This window comes from Perca flavescens, chromosome 6, assembly GCF_004354835.1.
Source record: "Perca flavescens isolate YP-PL-M2 chromosome 6, PFLA_1.0, whole genome shotgun sequence".
NCBI classification, from domain to species: Eukaryota; Metazoa; Chordata; class Actinopteri; order Perciformes; family Percidae; genus Perca; species Perca flavescens.
Window position 1 is genome coordinate 1,875,150 of NC_041336.1, and position 16,665 is coordinate 1,891,814.

At 43.0% G+C, this 16,665-nt stretch overlaps 1 protein-coding gene across 1 annotated transcript in view; it reads right to left on the bottom strand.

Moving 5' to 3' along the window:
• Nucleotides 1-11,228: 11,228 nt before the first annotated feature.
• The window catches only part of polr3glb (RNA polymerase III subunit GL b), a 9,775-nt gene continuing 4,338 nt past the window's right edge, over nucleotides 11,229-16,665 (bottom strand). The window contains exons 3-8 of the mRNA XM_028581491.1: nucleotides 15,725-15,854; nucleotides 14,982-15,050; nucleotides 14,387-14,437; nucleotides 12,808-12,902; nucleotides 12,295-12,423; nucleotides 11,229-11,364 (exon numbers count right to left, since the gene is read on the bottom strand). Of these exons, the coding sequence (XP_028437292.1) occupies nucleotides 11,278-11,364; nucleotides 12,295-12,423; nucleotides 12,808-12,902; nucleotides 14,387-14,437; nucleotides 14,982-15,050; nucleotides 15,725-15,854 (561 nt within the window). The 3' untranslated portion in view covers nucleotides 11,229-11,277. The remainder of the gene's footprint in view (nucleotides 11,365-12,294; nucleotides 12,424-12,807; nucleotides 12,903-14,386; nucleotides 14,438-14,981; nucleotides 15,051-15,724; nucleotides 15,855-16,665) is intronic.

Consider the following 16,665-nt stretch of genomic DNA (forward strand, 5'->3'; position numbering starts at 1 on the left):
GGTGGGGCTTACCGCTACGCACAGTCTTGGTTCTGGAACCATACTCCTGGATAGGGGTTGGACTCTTTTCTTCTCCGGAGTTGCCCAGGGTGTGAGGCGCCGGGCGGGTGTGGGGATACTCACAAGCCCCGGCTGAGCGCCGCTGTGTTGGAGTTTACCCGGTGGACGAGAGGGTCGCCTCCCCACGCCTGCGGGTTGTGGGGGAAAACTCTGACTGTTGTTTGTGCATATGCACCAAACAGGAGTTCGGAGTATTCTGCCTTCTTGAGACCTTGACTGAGTCCTGCATGGGGCTCCAGTGGGGGACTCCATTGTTCTGCTGGGGACTTCAACGCACACGCGGGGCAATGATGGAGACACCTGGAGGGCGTGATTGGGAGGAACGGCCTCCCTGATCTAAACCAGAGTGGTTGTTTGTTGTTGGACTTCTGTGCTAGTCATGGATTGTCTATAACGAACACCATGTTCGAACATAGGGATGCTCATAAGTGTACCTGGTACCAGAGCACCCTAGGCCGAAGGTCAATGATCGATTTCATAATCGTTTCATCTGATCTGAGGCCGTATGTTTTGGACACTCGGGTGAAGAGAGGGGCAGAGCTGTCAACCGATCACCATCTGGTGATGAGTTGGGTCAGAGGGTGGGGGAAGACTCTGGACAGACCTGGTAAGCCCAAACGTGTAGTGCGGGTAAATTGGGAACGTCTGGAGGAGGCCCCTGTTCAACAGACTTTCAACTCACACCTCCGGCGGAGCTTTTCGTGCATCCCTGTGGAGGCTGGGGCATTGAACCCGAGTGGACAATGTTCAAAGTTTCCATTGCTGAAGCTGCGGCGAGGAGCTGTGGTCTTAGGGTCTTAGGTGCCTCAAGGGGCGGTAACCCACGAACACCGTGGTGGACACCGTGGTCAGGGAAGCCGTCCGACTGAAGAAGGAGTCTTTCCGGGATATGTTATCCCTGAGGACTCGGAGGCAGTTGCAGGGTACCGAAGGGGGGCGGCGAAGGGCTGCAGCCTCTGCCGTGAAAGAGGCAAAGCAGCGGGTGTGGGAGAAGTTTGGAGAAGACATGGAGAAGGACTTTCGGTCGGCACCAAAGTGCTTCTGGAAAACTGTTCGCCACCTCAGGAGGGGGAAGCGGGGAACCATACAAGCTGTGTACAGTAAGGAGGGGACACTGTTGACCTCAACTGAGGAGGTAATAGGGCGGTGGAAGGAGTACTTTGAGGAACTCCTGAATCCGACTAATACGCCCTCTATGTTAGAGGCAGAGCTGGAGGATGATGGGGGATTGTCGTCGATTTCCCAGGCGGAAGTCATTGATGTAGTCAAACAACTCCACAGTGGCAAAGCCCCGGGGATTGATGAGATCCGTCCAGAAATGTTCAAGGCTCTGGGTGTGGAGGGGCTGTCCTGGTTGACACGCCTCTTCAACATTGCGTGGAAGTCTGGGACGGTGCCAAAGGAGTGGCAGACTGGGGTGGTGGTTCCCCTTTTTAAAAAGGGGGACCAGAGAGTGTGTGCCAATTATAGGGGTATCACACTTCTCAGCCTCCCTGGTAAAGTCTACTCCAAGGTGCTGGAAAGGAGGGTTCGGCCGATAGTCGAACCTCGGGTTGAGGAGGAACAATGCGGATTCCGTCCTGGTCGTGGAACAACGGACCAGCTCTTCACTCTCGCAAGGATCCTTGAGGGAGCCTGGGAGTATGCCCAACCGGTCTACATGTGTTTTGTGGATTTGGAGAAGGCGTATGACCGGGTCCCCCGGGAGATACTGTGGGAGGTGCTGCGGGAGTATGGGGTGAGGGGGTCTCTACTCAGAGCCATCCAATCTCTGTATGACCAAAGTGAGAGCTGTGTCCGGGTTCTCGGTAGTAAGTTGGACTCGTTTCAGGTGAGGGTTGGCCTCCGCCAGGGCTGCGCTTTGTCACCAATCCTGTTTGTAATATTTATGGACAGGATATCGAGGCGTAGTCGGGGTGGGGAGGGGTTGCAGTTTGGTGGGCTGGGGATCTCATCGCTGCTCTTTGCAGATGATGTGGTCCTGATGGCCTCATCGGCCTGCCGGTTCGCAACCGAGTGTGAAGAGGTTGGGATGAGGATCAGCACCTCTAAATCTGAGGCCATGGTTCTCAGCAGGAAACCGATGGAATGCCTTCTCCGGGTAGGGAATGAGTCCTTACCCCAAGTGAAGGAGTTCAAGTACCTTGGGGTTGTGTTCGCGAGTGAGGGGACAATGGAGCGGGAGATTGGTCGGGAGAATCGGGCGCAGCGGGTGCGGTATTGCATTCAATCTATCGCACCGTTGTGACGAAAGAGAAACTTAGCCAGAAGGCAAAGCTCTCGATCTACCGTCAGTTTTAGTTCCTACCCTCACCTATGGTCATGAAGGCTGGGTCATGACCGAAAGAACGAGATCCAGGGTACAAGCGGCGAAATGGGTTTCCTCAGGAGGGTGGCTGGCGTCTCCCTTAGAGATAGGTTGAGAAGCTCAGTCATCCGTGAGGAGCTCGGAGTAGAGCCGCTGCTCGCTGCGTCGAAAAGAGCCAGTTGAGGTGGTTCGGGCATCTGGTAAGGATGCCCCCTGGGCGTCTCCCTAGGGAGGTGTTCCAGGCACGTCCAGCTGGGAGGAGGCCTCGGGGAAGACCCAGGACTAGGTGGAGGGAATATATCTACAACCTGGCCTGGGAACGCCTCGGGATCCCCCAGTCGGAGCTGGTTAATGTTGCTCGGGAAAGGGAAGTTTGGGGTCCCCTGCTGGAGCTGCTCCCCCCGCGACCCGACACCGGATAAGCGGACGAAGATGGATGGATGGATGGATCAAAATGTGTGAGGGGCCAGATTTGGCCTCGAGTTTGACACGTGTGACTCACACTGAAATATATTGAGCCTTATCTACTTCAAAAAGGTAAGGCAACTTTTTTGCATCAGATTATTGTGTAGAATAATGTAGCAGTCTGTCCATCCATCCATCTTCGTCCGCTTATCCGGTATCGGGTCGCGGGGGGAGCAGCTCCAGCAGGGGACCCCAAACTTCCGTTTCCCGAGCAACATTAACCAGCTCCGACTGGGGGATCCCGAGGCCAGGTTGGAGATATAATCCCTCCACCTAGTCCTGGGTCTTCCCCGAGGCCTCCTCCCAGCTGGACGTGCCTGGAACACCTCCCTAGGGAGGCGCCTAGGGGGCCTCCTTACCAGATGCCCGAACCACCTCAACTGGCTCCTTTCGACTCAAAGGAGCAGCGGCTCTACTCCGAGCTCCTCACGGATGACTGAGCTTCTCACCCTATCTCTAAGGGAGACGCCAGCCACCCTCCTGAGGAAACCCATTTCGCCGCTTGTACCCTGATCTGGATTCTTTCGGTCATGACCCAGCCTTCATGACCATAGGTGAGGGTAGGAACGAAAACTGACCGGTAGATCGAGAGCTTTGCCTTCTGGCTAAGCTCTCTTTCCGTCACAACGGTGCGATAGATTGAATGTAATACTGCACCCGCTTATCAAAGCGAGGCACGCCAGGCAACAACATCATTTTTTTTTCACTGGTCAATTTTGAGATTTTGGGCTATTTGTCTTCAATAACATGTCTTCTTTCAGACTTAAAAGAAAAAAAAGTCCAAAATACACATTTAGGTCTTTATTTTACTACACTTTGTCTGTTTGCGTCGGTAGATTTTTCCTAAATTCTAAATCATCCCGCTGCTCCGCGATCGCTGTCTGCACCCTGTCATCACATATACCGTTGGAAAGCTCTCTCTCTCCTCTACAATGCTGTCGGATCCAAATATGGTCATTTCGTTTTTATCAGCAACCAATCCTGAAAGTAAAATGGGCGATTTAACTCTAAATGCGCAATCTCATTGGCTGAAGCCAATTTCTGACAACGTGATTCATTCAGTATCGTCACATGACGCGTTCTGACATTTCCGCGGTAGTTCAAAATATCGAAAGAATTACCTCGAAAATCATCTCAGAGAAGACAAAAACAGTTGCCATTAACAAGAAGACACAAGGGATTGCAAACTAAGACAGCAGATGATGAAATGCCTTCACATAGTATGTTGATGTGTAAACTGTCATTCGTATAGCAGACTGTTTTCAGACAGTGGAAGTAATCAGAGCGCACACAGCAGTGGCTGATAATTCATGTAGCTCGTCTGAATGAACTGATCGGTGGTTTAATTTGTCCTAATTGTGCAGGGACAGGGCTGAAAGTTAGCATCGATCAGCAGAATCATGAGTTCTGTAGTAGTTTACTACTAGAGTGCAGTATTTGCACTCTAGTAGACAAAGTGGCTACACATCTACGCGTCTTCAAGACGCAACCAGGAACGATGTGGCGTTTGACGTGAATGTGAGAATGGTTGTTAGCGCAGGAGTTAGGCTTGGGACACGTAGCTCTCAAAAAGTGTTGGGGATTCCTGGCCTTCATGTTAAAATATATCAAAAACACCAAAGGAGAGTAACAGGTATGGAAACACACACACACTCTCTCTCTCTCTCTCTCTCTCTCTCTCTCTCTCTCTCTCTCTCTCTCTTTCTCTCAGTGTGTCAAAGCAGTTTACAAAAATTCATAGCCTACATGTCATATATTAAATATATACTGTAGGTGTCACATACTGTATATACTATACTTTACTAATCGCGATACAACACACTATATTAAAAAACAATTACATTACACAACAGTTTTTGTATAATATAATTACTATATAATACTAAACAGATCTTTAATTTGGGGATCCTAAGTGGTTGTGAGTCCCTCAGGCTGTGGCAGACAGATCCCTGTTTAGCTGTCAGTAGACCTGCTGTCTCCTCTCCTAGGAGAACTACCAGCTTCTATTCTGCTGTTAACTTTGGGAAGTTTAATTTTTTTGGCTATTTTTCCAAGGTGTAAATCTCTTAGTGAAGATACTTTTTCCCAGTGGAGGAGGAAGTGCATCTCTGTCTGACCCAGTTGGTGGTCACTGAGCCTGTGTTTAGTCAGTATCTGTCTCTTCTTCGTATCTCTGACAGTGTGAAGATACTACGTCAAATAACAATTTAGTCTACTTTGATTGCTTTCTCCAGTGTTCTAAATATTGGTCTTTTGAATGATCACCATAAGAAGCTCATCCCTGTGTATCACCGGATGTCCAGTGACAGTGCAGCATGGAGGCACTCAGAATACCAACGCATGCCTCAGCTTGGTCTAAACAGTCTTTGTGGGGAAAAGCAGGGTTGAGGCTGCCAAAAATGCCTTTAGTTAGGTTTAAGTGTCTTTGCTTTAGGACATAAAAACACGAGTGCATAGAAAAATGACAAATCAATATTCATTTAAAGTAATGTTAGTGTCTCCTGGTTGGATGCTTACCTGTCTTAACTCACCGGCACGTCGAACTGAAGAGATTTTGTGGCTTCAGAGGAAAACAAGCTGCGGCTTCTCCTTCAGTCTGTCACACCCTTACAACCTGATTATATCTGCAGAGGGCACTGTGATGTCACACCAATCCAACCAATCACAAACCAGGCTGTGGCACCGGTGGGGGTTTAGTCTACCCCAATGTTGTCAGTTCAACTTTCCACATACGTATATTCTGTTTTATATTTTGCTTTTGTCCTGCTGAATGTCAAATTCTATTGCATACCATATCCGGTCATTTAATCGTGGTAAAAAACAAGTATGGGGGCCAAGGGACCATTGGGCACCCTTAGTTTAAGGCCCTGTCTTTGCAACACAGTTAAAAGACGTTTCAACCATTGTCGTCCACCATGTGTGTGTGTAGACTGGATGTGGTCAGAAACGTTTTTAGTTTTAATCTGTGCAGTCTCCACTCAGCTGTTTCTCACGCCGTAACGGCAACTTGCCCTGAATCGTTTTTTTACTCTTCAAGTATTTTTTTCTGCTTACTGGATGCACAAAAGCTCTGCACACCATGTGTCTAGCAACAGCCCACGCTTCCCATCATGCAATGCTGGACTGACTATTGGGTGAACATTGTCTTTATAAGTTCCGAAATGCAAAATACTTTTTGTTAGTGGTAGTTTTTAAAGTGTGTGTTCAGAACATGGTGGTTTACGTTGGTAATTGTTGGGCTTGTTTATAGTTTTAACCATTAGTGGGGTACCTGTTAACATTTCTTCAGGACAGTTGCATTTTTACATAAACTGCATAACTATCCCCCTTCTCAAATGAATTGGGTGCCCTGGTAAATCCAAAGTCTCATGACTACATGATACATGTACCCTAAAAAGGGTGGACATTGTTTGAAAACAGGAAATGTTCTTGATGAAAAGAATTATGTTTCTTTTGATCAGAAATTAAGAGTTCATTTTACCTCAGGTAAATAACAGAGGCAATTTGATAATCCAACTCTGACAATGAGGAATGAATTGGCATTTGGAATTGGAATTGGAAATGTAATTGCTTACTGTTATAAGTTACCCATATTAAATGTGGTTTGGATTACTTTATTTGGATAACTTTATCAATGCAAAGCAATTTCCTTTTAATTTGATTAGTAACTAATTGAATTACACATTTTATCTCAGTAATACAACTAAATACATTTACATTAATTTTGTAATTTAATAACATAATTTCATTACACGTAACTACTCACTCCTCAACCCTACATACTTTTCACCCCCTAAATGTTTATGGTCCTACAACCTATTTTACATTCAAGTGACATCGCTGCAGCACAAGTATTCTAGTAGCCCAGTTTGTTCTGAAAAAAACATGATGTTTATAAATTGCCTATGGACAACAGGGTTGGTGTTTTACAAGATTTATAGAAAATAAAACCAGACCGACCATGAGTTGTCAAAAACACCTAATGGTTGCAGAGGGTGAAGAGATTGAATTACAATACTATCGTTAATGGTGTCAGAAGGTTTAATAAATCACAAGTAATCAATGGTAAAAATGATTGTCAATGTTTTTTTTGACTATTTTTTGAGCTTTACATTTGAATGAACTGCCTCAAATGTAAACTCATCAAAAATAAATGGGTTTTATAATCTGAAAAATGACATTACAAAATACATTTATGCTGTTGAAAACATTACTAAGAATTTAGATTTTCATAATAGTCTGTTGAGTTCACCATAGCTCTCCCTCTCTACACTTAAAACAAAGACAAGCACAGGAAGTTACAACTGACACAGTCAAATGTGTTATTGTCTGAAAATAAATCTAACAAACCACTCTGAAAAACTATTTCAAACTAAAATAAAATCAAATCCAAATGCAAAAAATAATGTATATTTTTGAATTTGAAAATTAGTCGAGACAGAAAGACACAGGAGACAAAGTGCAGACATCAGATCATCTTAATGCTCAGCTTCTTATTTATTGTCACCGTACAGCAGATAAAGATTCACATTAGAGTTTCAAACCTCCACCAAACATCAACTGGCTGTCCTGAACCACAACGATCTTTTTATACTTTACATTTTGTTTTCTTCACTCTTCTAGAACCATGTTATAGCCCTGACACACCAACGTGATTTACGGCCAGTGGACAGTCTGGTGAGGTCGGTGACTCGAGTCTGTGTGGTCTGTGCCGTCATCCGTGGGAGGAGCCTCGGCTTTCATTTGGGCCGACCTGACATGCTGGTTCAGAAGGCGGGCATTCGGACTCAACGACCAATCTGATTGGTGGAGTGCTAACCTGGAAATGACAAGCGGGATGAGCCTGACGAACAGAATCTGACAAATATCTGTTAAGCTGACCTTTGTTGATCTGAGATGAAGATTCAGCGACTGCACGGCCTATTTCTCTCTTCACATCTTTCCAGGAACACCTTTCAGTGAACTATCTTCGTAAAATATGAGATTGTATTCGGAACGAAGCCGCCATAATGCCCGGTTGTAAAATCCGGAAGTCCTTCCAATACCAGCATTGGGGAGACGTATTACGTCTCCCCAATGCTGGTATTGGGGAGGCAGTCAGTCGTCCCCAAGTTGGTCAATAAAGTTCCTCAGAACCCACCGAAGAGACGCCGACTGGAGCGTAGGTTCTGTGTGTGCGTGGTGTGTCAGAGCCTTTATCAGTTCATGCAGAGATTAACAGCTGATCAGACTATATCTGTGTCTCCATTTAAAGATTATGGGCCCTACGTTCCTGCTGCAGCCGCCCAACTGGAGACACATCTGATGTTTCTTCCACGTTGCAGCGAGCTGCGACTGCCTTAAACTAGGGCTGCACAATATATTGTTTATTTTATCACTATCGCGATATCTACTTGCACAATAAACACATCGCTAAAGGCTGTGACATATTGTGAAAGTAAAATATAACTTTCATTATTTCTTTAGTGCTGCCTTTTATATTCAATTCAATGTTCAATTTGTTCCATAAAAGAATGTTGTTGTTTTTTGTTTTAAATTCAACAAACTGTTGAGAACACATAAACAGAGAAATATCTGTTTATTTATCGCAAGTGATATCTTTATCGCCATATTCATCAACTTATCACGTAGGCAAGGCAGCTTTATTTGTGTAGCACATTTCAGCAACAGGGCCATTCAAAGTGCTTTACATAAAACAGTAAAGAGCAGTTAGAAAACAATTTAAAACAATTTAAAAACATTAAAAGACAAGAATAAAAGTTACAGTGCAGTATAAGAAATTACTGTTATTTATTTTTCAATGTGATCGTCACCACAAGGCTAAGTTATTTTCTTTGGCAGACCTTGTCAGAAACCCGGAACGGACTCGTAATAGTCAGGAAACGTGCTAACAGTTTCGTAGACTATTTTTTATTTTGTTTTTAATTTAATAGTCCTGCAGACTATGTCTGTTCAATTGTAATTGTTTAGACTCTCGGCCTATCTTTTGTTAGTATACTGTTATGTATTTTTCAACATATGTTTCTCATATTGTGCAGCTCTACTTTAAACCACCACAGACAGTAACAAGAATTACAAACGTCAGTTGGTTTTCTTGTGCTGGTGCCCAGTTTCAGGAAAATAAGACCTGTTGGAAGATGAAATGTTTAATGAGAGAAAGAGAAAGAAATGAGAAGAGATGAGCTGATAGACTTAGACTTAGACTTCTCTTTATTGATCCCTTTGGGATGACTCCTGCAAGGAAATCAGATTTCCAGCAGCAGATTTTAGCATCTTACAAAACACTTTTTAAATAGAAAAAAGATAGAAAAAATACAGTATAAGAATAACAATAAAACTTTTAGCTAAATATTTTAACAAAAATAAACAAACAGTAAAACAACAATAAACTACAGATAAATAAAGATAGATATATAGGTATAGGCAGATATTCTGCTGTACGTTGGTCCTGGAGAACTACTGCACAGGAGGGATCTTCATGCTGATGGTCTTCAGGGAGGAGTTACTACCTTTCCAGGTTGGCCACTCCACTCCAACATTAGAGCAGCCCCCCAACAATAAACACTCTGAACTCACACATGCACTGATTTAACAGTCTTACTTATTACTTCACACTGTACATAAAACCATATCTATCTTTATATTTGTATATATGTATATAGCTCTCAGAACTGTGCACCTTACCCTGCAGCTCCGCCGTGACTCTCAGTTCTCTTAAATCAAGGCTGAAGACCTTTCTCTTTGACGTTGCCTTTCTTTAACCCTTGTGTGGTCCTCAGGTCAAATTTGACCCATTTTCAAAGTTTTTTTTTTTTCCAGAAATATGGGTTTCTTTTTAACCAAAAATAACTTGGATGCATGGATGTACGCTGTATGGAACAAATACAACATTCGTCGCAGGTAAAATTAATGATCACTTCCATTGAATTTTGGTTGTTCTATTCAATTTCATAGAATTTCCAAAAAAAAATTTGAAAAATGTTTTTAATACAGTATCCTAAATAAACTTTGACATAAACCAGTCTGTGATTCACTGGACATCCTCTGATCTTAACTATTAGTCCAAAAAAATCTTTTCTGCTTTTTGAAATAAAGAAATAGGTATATTGTCATTTAAATTAAGTTTGTTGACCATGAAATTGTTTTTAAAAAGCGTTGAAAAAAATTACAAAAACTTTTAAAAAAGTGTCGAAAACATTTTTTTAAAGCAAAAAAAAACGTGGGGAAAAGCGCCACAAAAAGGTAATTTAGAATTTTGACCCGAAAGGACAACAAGTTCATGGTTAACAGGAAGACAAATGACATTTCTTATAGTGAAGATGCATTGTTGAAACTGTATGAAAATCTATATACCGTAAGCATATAGGGGTGGGGCAGTGGATATGAGCCATGCCTTTGGTGTGGGAGACCCGGGTTTGATTCCCACTGCGATACATCAACCAGTGTGTCCCTGAGACCCTCAACCCCTAGCTGCTCAGAGGAGTGTGACCTCTGACATATGTAGCAACTGTAAGTCCCTTTGGATAAAAGCATCAGCTAAATGACATGTAATGTAAAGCATATAAAGAGAAACCAAGAAGTAGGACCGGCAAGGATTGCAGGTGGATTACGTGTATAGAGTAACGGCTTATACATTGTCCCATACTAGCACCATCAAATCTGCTTTTATGTTTTTTTAACTGCTCTTTAAGCTCTTTAATTTCTTACACTGCTTACACTGCACTGTAACTTTAATTCTTGTATTTTAATGTTTTTTGGCACTACTTATTTCATGTTGACACTGGAAAGGAGTTGCTTTTAATCTCGTTGTACATGTGTATAATGACAATAAAAGGCATTCTATTTTATTAAAAGCAATATTTTCTTTGATTTATTTATTGTAAACAATTATTTATTGATTTTAAGAATTACTTAGGTTTTAATAATCACACGTTTTTAAATCTTTGTGTTTATTTTGCAACAAACAAACAGAAAAAAATCACTTTTTTACACAACGAAGATCAAACAGATAAAACTTTTGGTACAAAATCTTAAAAAACTTTTCAATGAACTCTCTACAGAAATCTTTAAATCTTCGGACGAATAAAACCTGATGAATCGTCTTCATCTGAACCTCCACTCATCCACTCATACATTCACTCATTCATTCATTCATTCACTTATTTATTCATTCACTCACTCTTTGAGTCCAATCTGTTTCTAAAAGGGTTCCTGGACGGATATTTTCTCTCTGCTGTAAAAACTAACAAAGTTTTCCAATAAAATCTGTAATTGAAATATGTGTGTGTGTCTGTGTGTCCTTGTCCGTATCCGTGTGTGTGTGTGTGTGTGTGTGTGTGTGTGTCCTTGTCCGTATCCGTGTGTGTGTGTGTGTGTGTGTGTGTGTGTGTGTGTGTGTGTGTGTGTATGTGTGTACATATTCACACACACACAGACAAAATGTTTCAGTAAATAGCCTCGTCCATGTTGTCGTCACTGTCTCCTCCGAACTCTTCTCCGTTATCAAAGTACGACATGACGTAATCCGTCTCCTGCACACAGGGAACACGGGAAAATGACACTGATTACATATTAATAATTATTTGTATTTAACATGAATACAGTTATAATCCACAGAAAGTAAGGTAAGTTCAGGATTTTCCACACTGGACCCTAAGTCTCCATGTTTGTGTGTCTGAGTGTCTGATGGAACAACAATCTCTAAAACTGGTCCAGTATGAAACCAGAACCGAGCTGTACTGTAACCCTACAGGACTAATGTTCAGCAGCAGTCAGAGTCACTACAAGTTCTGTTGTTGCTGCTGACAGACTCACATTATTATTCTAAGTGTCTGACAACATTATGGGATGGATCCCTACAGAGATAGACCTTTTAGTTAAAGAGTAAGATCCTTTTAGTTTAACATGAAACAGCCCCGAAATCACCATCACCAAACTACACCAGACTCCATGTAAATAATCAGGACTTTTAGCGTGTATAGAGCCAGCATATCCCCACCAGACTCCATGTAAATAATCAGGACTTTTAGCGTGTATAGAGCCAGCATATCTCCACCAGACTCCATGTAAATAATCAGGACTTTTAGCGTGTATAGAGCCAGCATATCTCCACCAGACTCCATGTAAATAATCAGGACTTTTAGTGTGTATAGAGCCAGCATATCTCCACCAGACTCCATGTAAATAATCAGGACTTTTAGCGTGTATAGAGCCAGCATATCTCCACCAGACTCCATGTAAATAATCAGGACTTTTAGCGTGTATAGAGCCAGCATATCTCCACCAGACTCCATGTAAATAATCAGGACTTTTAGCGTGTATAGAGCCAGCATATTTCTGTACACGCTAAAAGTCCTGATTATTTACATGGAGTCTGGTGGGTTTGGTGATGGTGATTTCGGGGCTGTTTCTGGACTTGTTAAGGTGGACGTATGAATCGATTTAAAATAAAAATGTCTGACCTCCTCGAACTCTTCCTCGTCGTACTCCTCCTCCCCCTCGGCCTCTTCCTCTTCCTGTTTCTTCTTCTTCTCCTCTCCCTCCTCCTCTTCGTCCTCCGAACTCTGCCCCTCCTCCTTCTTCTGCAGAGTCTGACACAGGAAACAGGTTCATGTTTGTGTGTGTGTGTTTGTATGTGAGTGTGTGTGTGTATGTGAGTGTTTGTGTGTGTGTGTGTGTGTGTGTGTATGCGTGTGTGTGTGTGTATGTGTGTGTGTGTGTGTGTGTGTGTGTGAGTATGTGAGTGTTTGTGTGTGTGTTTGTGTGTGTGTGTGTGTGTGTGTGTGTGTGTGTATACGTGTATGTGTGTGTGTGTGTGGATATGTGTATGTGTGTGTATGTGTATGTGTGTTTGTATGTGAGTGTGTGTGCGTATGTATGTGAGTGTGTGTGTGTGTGTATGTGTGTGTGTGTGTGTAAGACTCATTATTCCGATCTCTGCTCTCTGATTGGACAGGGGTCAGCAGGTGTCTTACCTCCAGTTTGAGCAGCACTTCCTCTTTCTCTTTTACTTTTTTCTTCTTCTGACCCGACTGAAGTTTGTCTGAGCGACTCACTGCTGCCGAGACGCCTGGAGGACACAGAGACACCATCAATTAACCATCAATTAACCATCAATTAACCATCAATTAACCATCAATTAAACCATCAATTAACCATCAATTAACCATCAATTAAACCATCAATTAACCATCAATTAACCATCAATTAACCATCAATTAAACCATCAATTAAACCATCAATTAAACCATCAATTAACCATCAATTAACCATAAATTAAACCATCAATTAACCATCAATTAACCATCAATTAACCATCAATTAAACCATCAATTAACCATCAATTAACCATCAATTAACCATCAATTAAACCATCAATTAAACCATCAATTAAACCATCAATTAAACCATCAATTAACCATCACCAGGTCCCAATGGTCCCGTGTGAACAGAGCTTATATGAACCTTGATATGAAGTTAACATTTTCATCAGATTTGGGTTTTGTCATTTCATACGTGTGTGTGTGTGTGTGTGTGTGTGTGTGTGTGTGTGTGTGTGTGTGTGTGTGTGTGTGTGTGTGTGTGTGTGTGTGTGTGTGTGTGTGTGTGTGTGTGTGTGTGTGTGTGTGTGTGTGTGTGTGTGTGTGTGTGTGTGTGTGTGTGTGTGTGTGTGTGTGTGTGTGTGTGTGTGTGTGTGTGTGTGTGTGTGTGTGTGTGTGTGTGTGTGTGTGTGTGTGTGTGTGTGTGTGTGTGTGTGTGTGTGTGTGTGTGTGTGTGTGTGTGTGTGTGTGTGTGTGTGTGTGTGTGTGTGTGTGTGTGTGTGTGTGTGTGTGTGTGTGTGTGTGTGTGTGTGTGTGTGTGTGTGTGTGTGTGTGTGTGTGTGTGTGTGTGTGTGTCTGTGTGTGTGTGTGTTTCTGTGTGTGTGTGTGTGTGTCTGTGTGTGTCTGTGTGTGTGTGTGTCTGTGCGTGTGTGTGTGTCTGTGTGTGTGTGTGTGTGTGTCTGTGTGTGTGTGTCTGTGTGTGTGTGTGTGTGTGTGTCTGTGTGTGTGTGTGTGTGTGTGTGTGTGTGTGTGTCTGTGTGTGTCTGTGTGTGTGTGTGTCTGTGTGTGTGTGTGTGTGTATGTGTGTGTGTGTGTGTGTGTGTGTGTGTGTGTGTGTGTGTGTGTGTGTGTGTCTGTGTGTGTGTGTGTGTGTGTGTCTGTGTGTGTGTGTGTGTGTGTGTGTGTGTGTGTGTGTGTGTGTGTGTGTGTGTGTGTGTGTGTGTGTGTGTGTGTGTGTGTGTGTGTGTGTGTGTGTGTGTGTGTGTGTGTGTGTGTGTGTGTGTGTGTGTGTGTGTGTGTGTGTGTGTGTGTGTGTGTGTGTGTGTGTGTGTGTGTGTGTGTGTGTGTGTGTGTGTGTGTGTGTGTGTGTGTCTGTGTGTCTGTGTGTCTGTGTGTCTGTGTGTGTGTGTGTGTGTGTGTGTGTGTGTGTGTGTGTGTGTGTGTGTGTGTGTGTGTGTGTGTCTGTGTGTGTGTGTGTGTGTGTGTGTGTGTGTGTGTGTGTGTGTGTACTCACCTCCTCTGGAAGGTTTCTTCACCCTGAGTTCTTTGGGTAATCTTTTCCAGTCTGAAACAACACCAAACTCTTCATAACGTATATAATCAACTTTACTGGCAGGATGAGTTATAGATGAATGGATTCATCTTCAACTATTCTGATAATCTATTAGTATTATTGCTTTCCTTCCCATCCGTCCTTATTTATTCTTCCTTTACTTCTCCTTCTCTCCCTGTTCATCCTTCTTTTCTTCCCTACGTTCTTCCTTCCTTCCATACTTACATAAAGTCTACAGCTGCAGAGATGAATCGATGACTCATCAACTATTAAATTAATCTCCAACTATTCTGATAATTATGACTCAGTTGTGAGTCATTTAGTAAACTAGTGTGATGTCAGCGTGTTAAATATGAATATATGTTCTAGTGTCTTCTCTCCTCTGGGACAGGACACTCAAGATATCTGAGTTGTTGATAAAACAAGACGTGATGACGTCATCCTGGGCTTTTTGGGGAACACTGATCCACATTTTAGAGACAGAACTACTCATCCATTCATCCAGAGATTAATCCAGGGTGAAGCTAACGTGTGATCAGATTATGAATGATCTGACCTGGAGTCCAGTCCGTCAGGGCGTCTGTCTGCTCGGTGCTGTGGTATTTATCAGAGTATCTCTCCACATCTGGAAACAGGAACACAAGACCTTCACAATCAAACTCGGGCTGCTGATGTGTGTGTGTCTCTCTCTCTCTCACCCCCTCTCAATAATAACTAATAACCTATCTTTAAAATCATTTGAATTTGAAGATAGTTAGGTATAGGCCTACAATATGTATGTAATCCCCATGTTCAGGTACAGCAGTAGCCTACTTTATCTACTTATGATAAGTTTGTGTAATTTGTGGTTTCTGTAGCCAGTGACATTTCAATATTTGTATTTTATTTTCAATGCAGATGTAATGACATTGTAAATTTGTTGTTTTTATTTGAAGGCTGAGGCTTCATTAATAAACACAACCCCAATTCTCATCACTGGTTTTGAGCTGCTACTTGCTGTGAATACCTGGTCTGATAGGCTACAGTACTGTGGTATAATATCAGCACATCTGGCTGGTCTCGGTCGCACACGGCTAGGGGCGAATGGCCGGATGATGATGAGCCTATTTGGGAGAAAATCCAGGTCCAGTCCGTCCCTGATAGCACCAGTACTTACACACTAGTCAATACATACATCCCCCCACCACTAATACTACTCTCTGTGTGTATGTGTGTGTGTGTGTATGTGTCTGTGTGGTAGAAACACTGTGTGGTGCGTGTGTGTGTGTGTGTGTGTGTGTGTGTGTGTTTAACTCTGACCTCGGTGTGCAGCTGCCGGTTGGATGAAGCACGGCAGACTCTTCATCGCTCCTCTGAACTCCTGTTTGAGAGCCAACAGATACTCCTCCTCCTCACCAACTGTCAGGGGGAGGGGCTTCTGCTCCATCACCTGCACACACACACACACACACACACACACACACACACACACACACACACACACACACACACACACACACACACACACACATTGAAGTGTTATTCAGTGTCACGATGTGCAATCGGTAGAATGACTATTATCCCCCATATTTATTACGCCACATTTTTGTCCCGCTACTAGTCACGGAGCGTTGCCAACACATGCACACAAAATACATCAAAACGTGTGTAATGATCGGGAATGGTGAGCTATGACTTTTCTAAGAGATTTGCCAAACGGTTTTCACAAAATCTGCAGCGAAATTTCCCATATACTTTAATGGTAAATCTTCGGTAAATAGCTTAACATCGCTCAAAACAACCTGTCTTTGGGGCCATACTGTATCGCCATACTTTAATGTAGAAAAATGATTAAAAGTTTAAACCGAAGACAAGACTTTGGCCTTTATTGGGCTGAATGGGCATTCAGATATCAAGCACGGTTTCTACCAAATCACAGTTTATGATTCGTCCAGTTTTCAGAATGTTTCAGATTTTCCAATGTGTGTGTGTGTGGGGACAGAATGTTGAGAGTTAGAGGGGGGAGCTAAGAGTTCGATTCTCTGAAATGTTTCCAGACATTTTGCTCTCTCTCCTACAGTTTACACTCTTCATACATCATAGTTGGTCAAAATGTAGGAAATGTTGTACCGGTTGCAGACATGTGACTATGGAGTCTACCGGACTTAAACTTTTGGCTCTTTTCATACTAACTGCCGATAGAAACAATGAAAACAAATATCTGAAGGACACAGACTGTTCCCTGTGTGTTACCTGCTCTG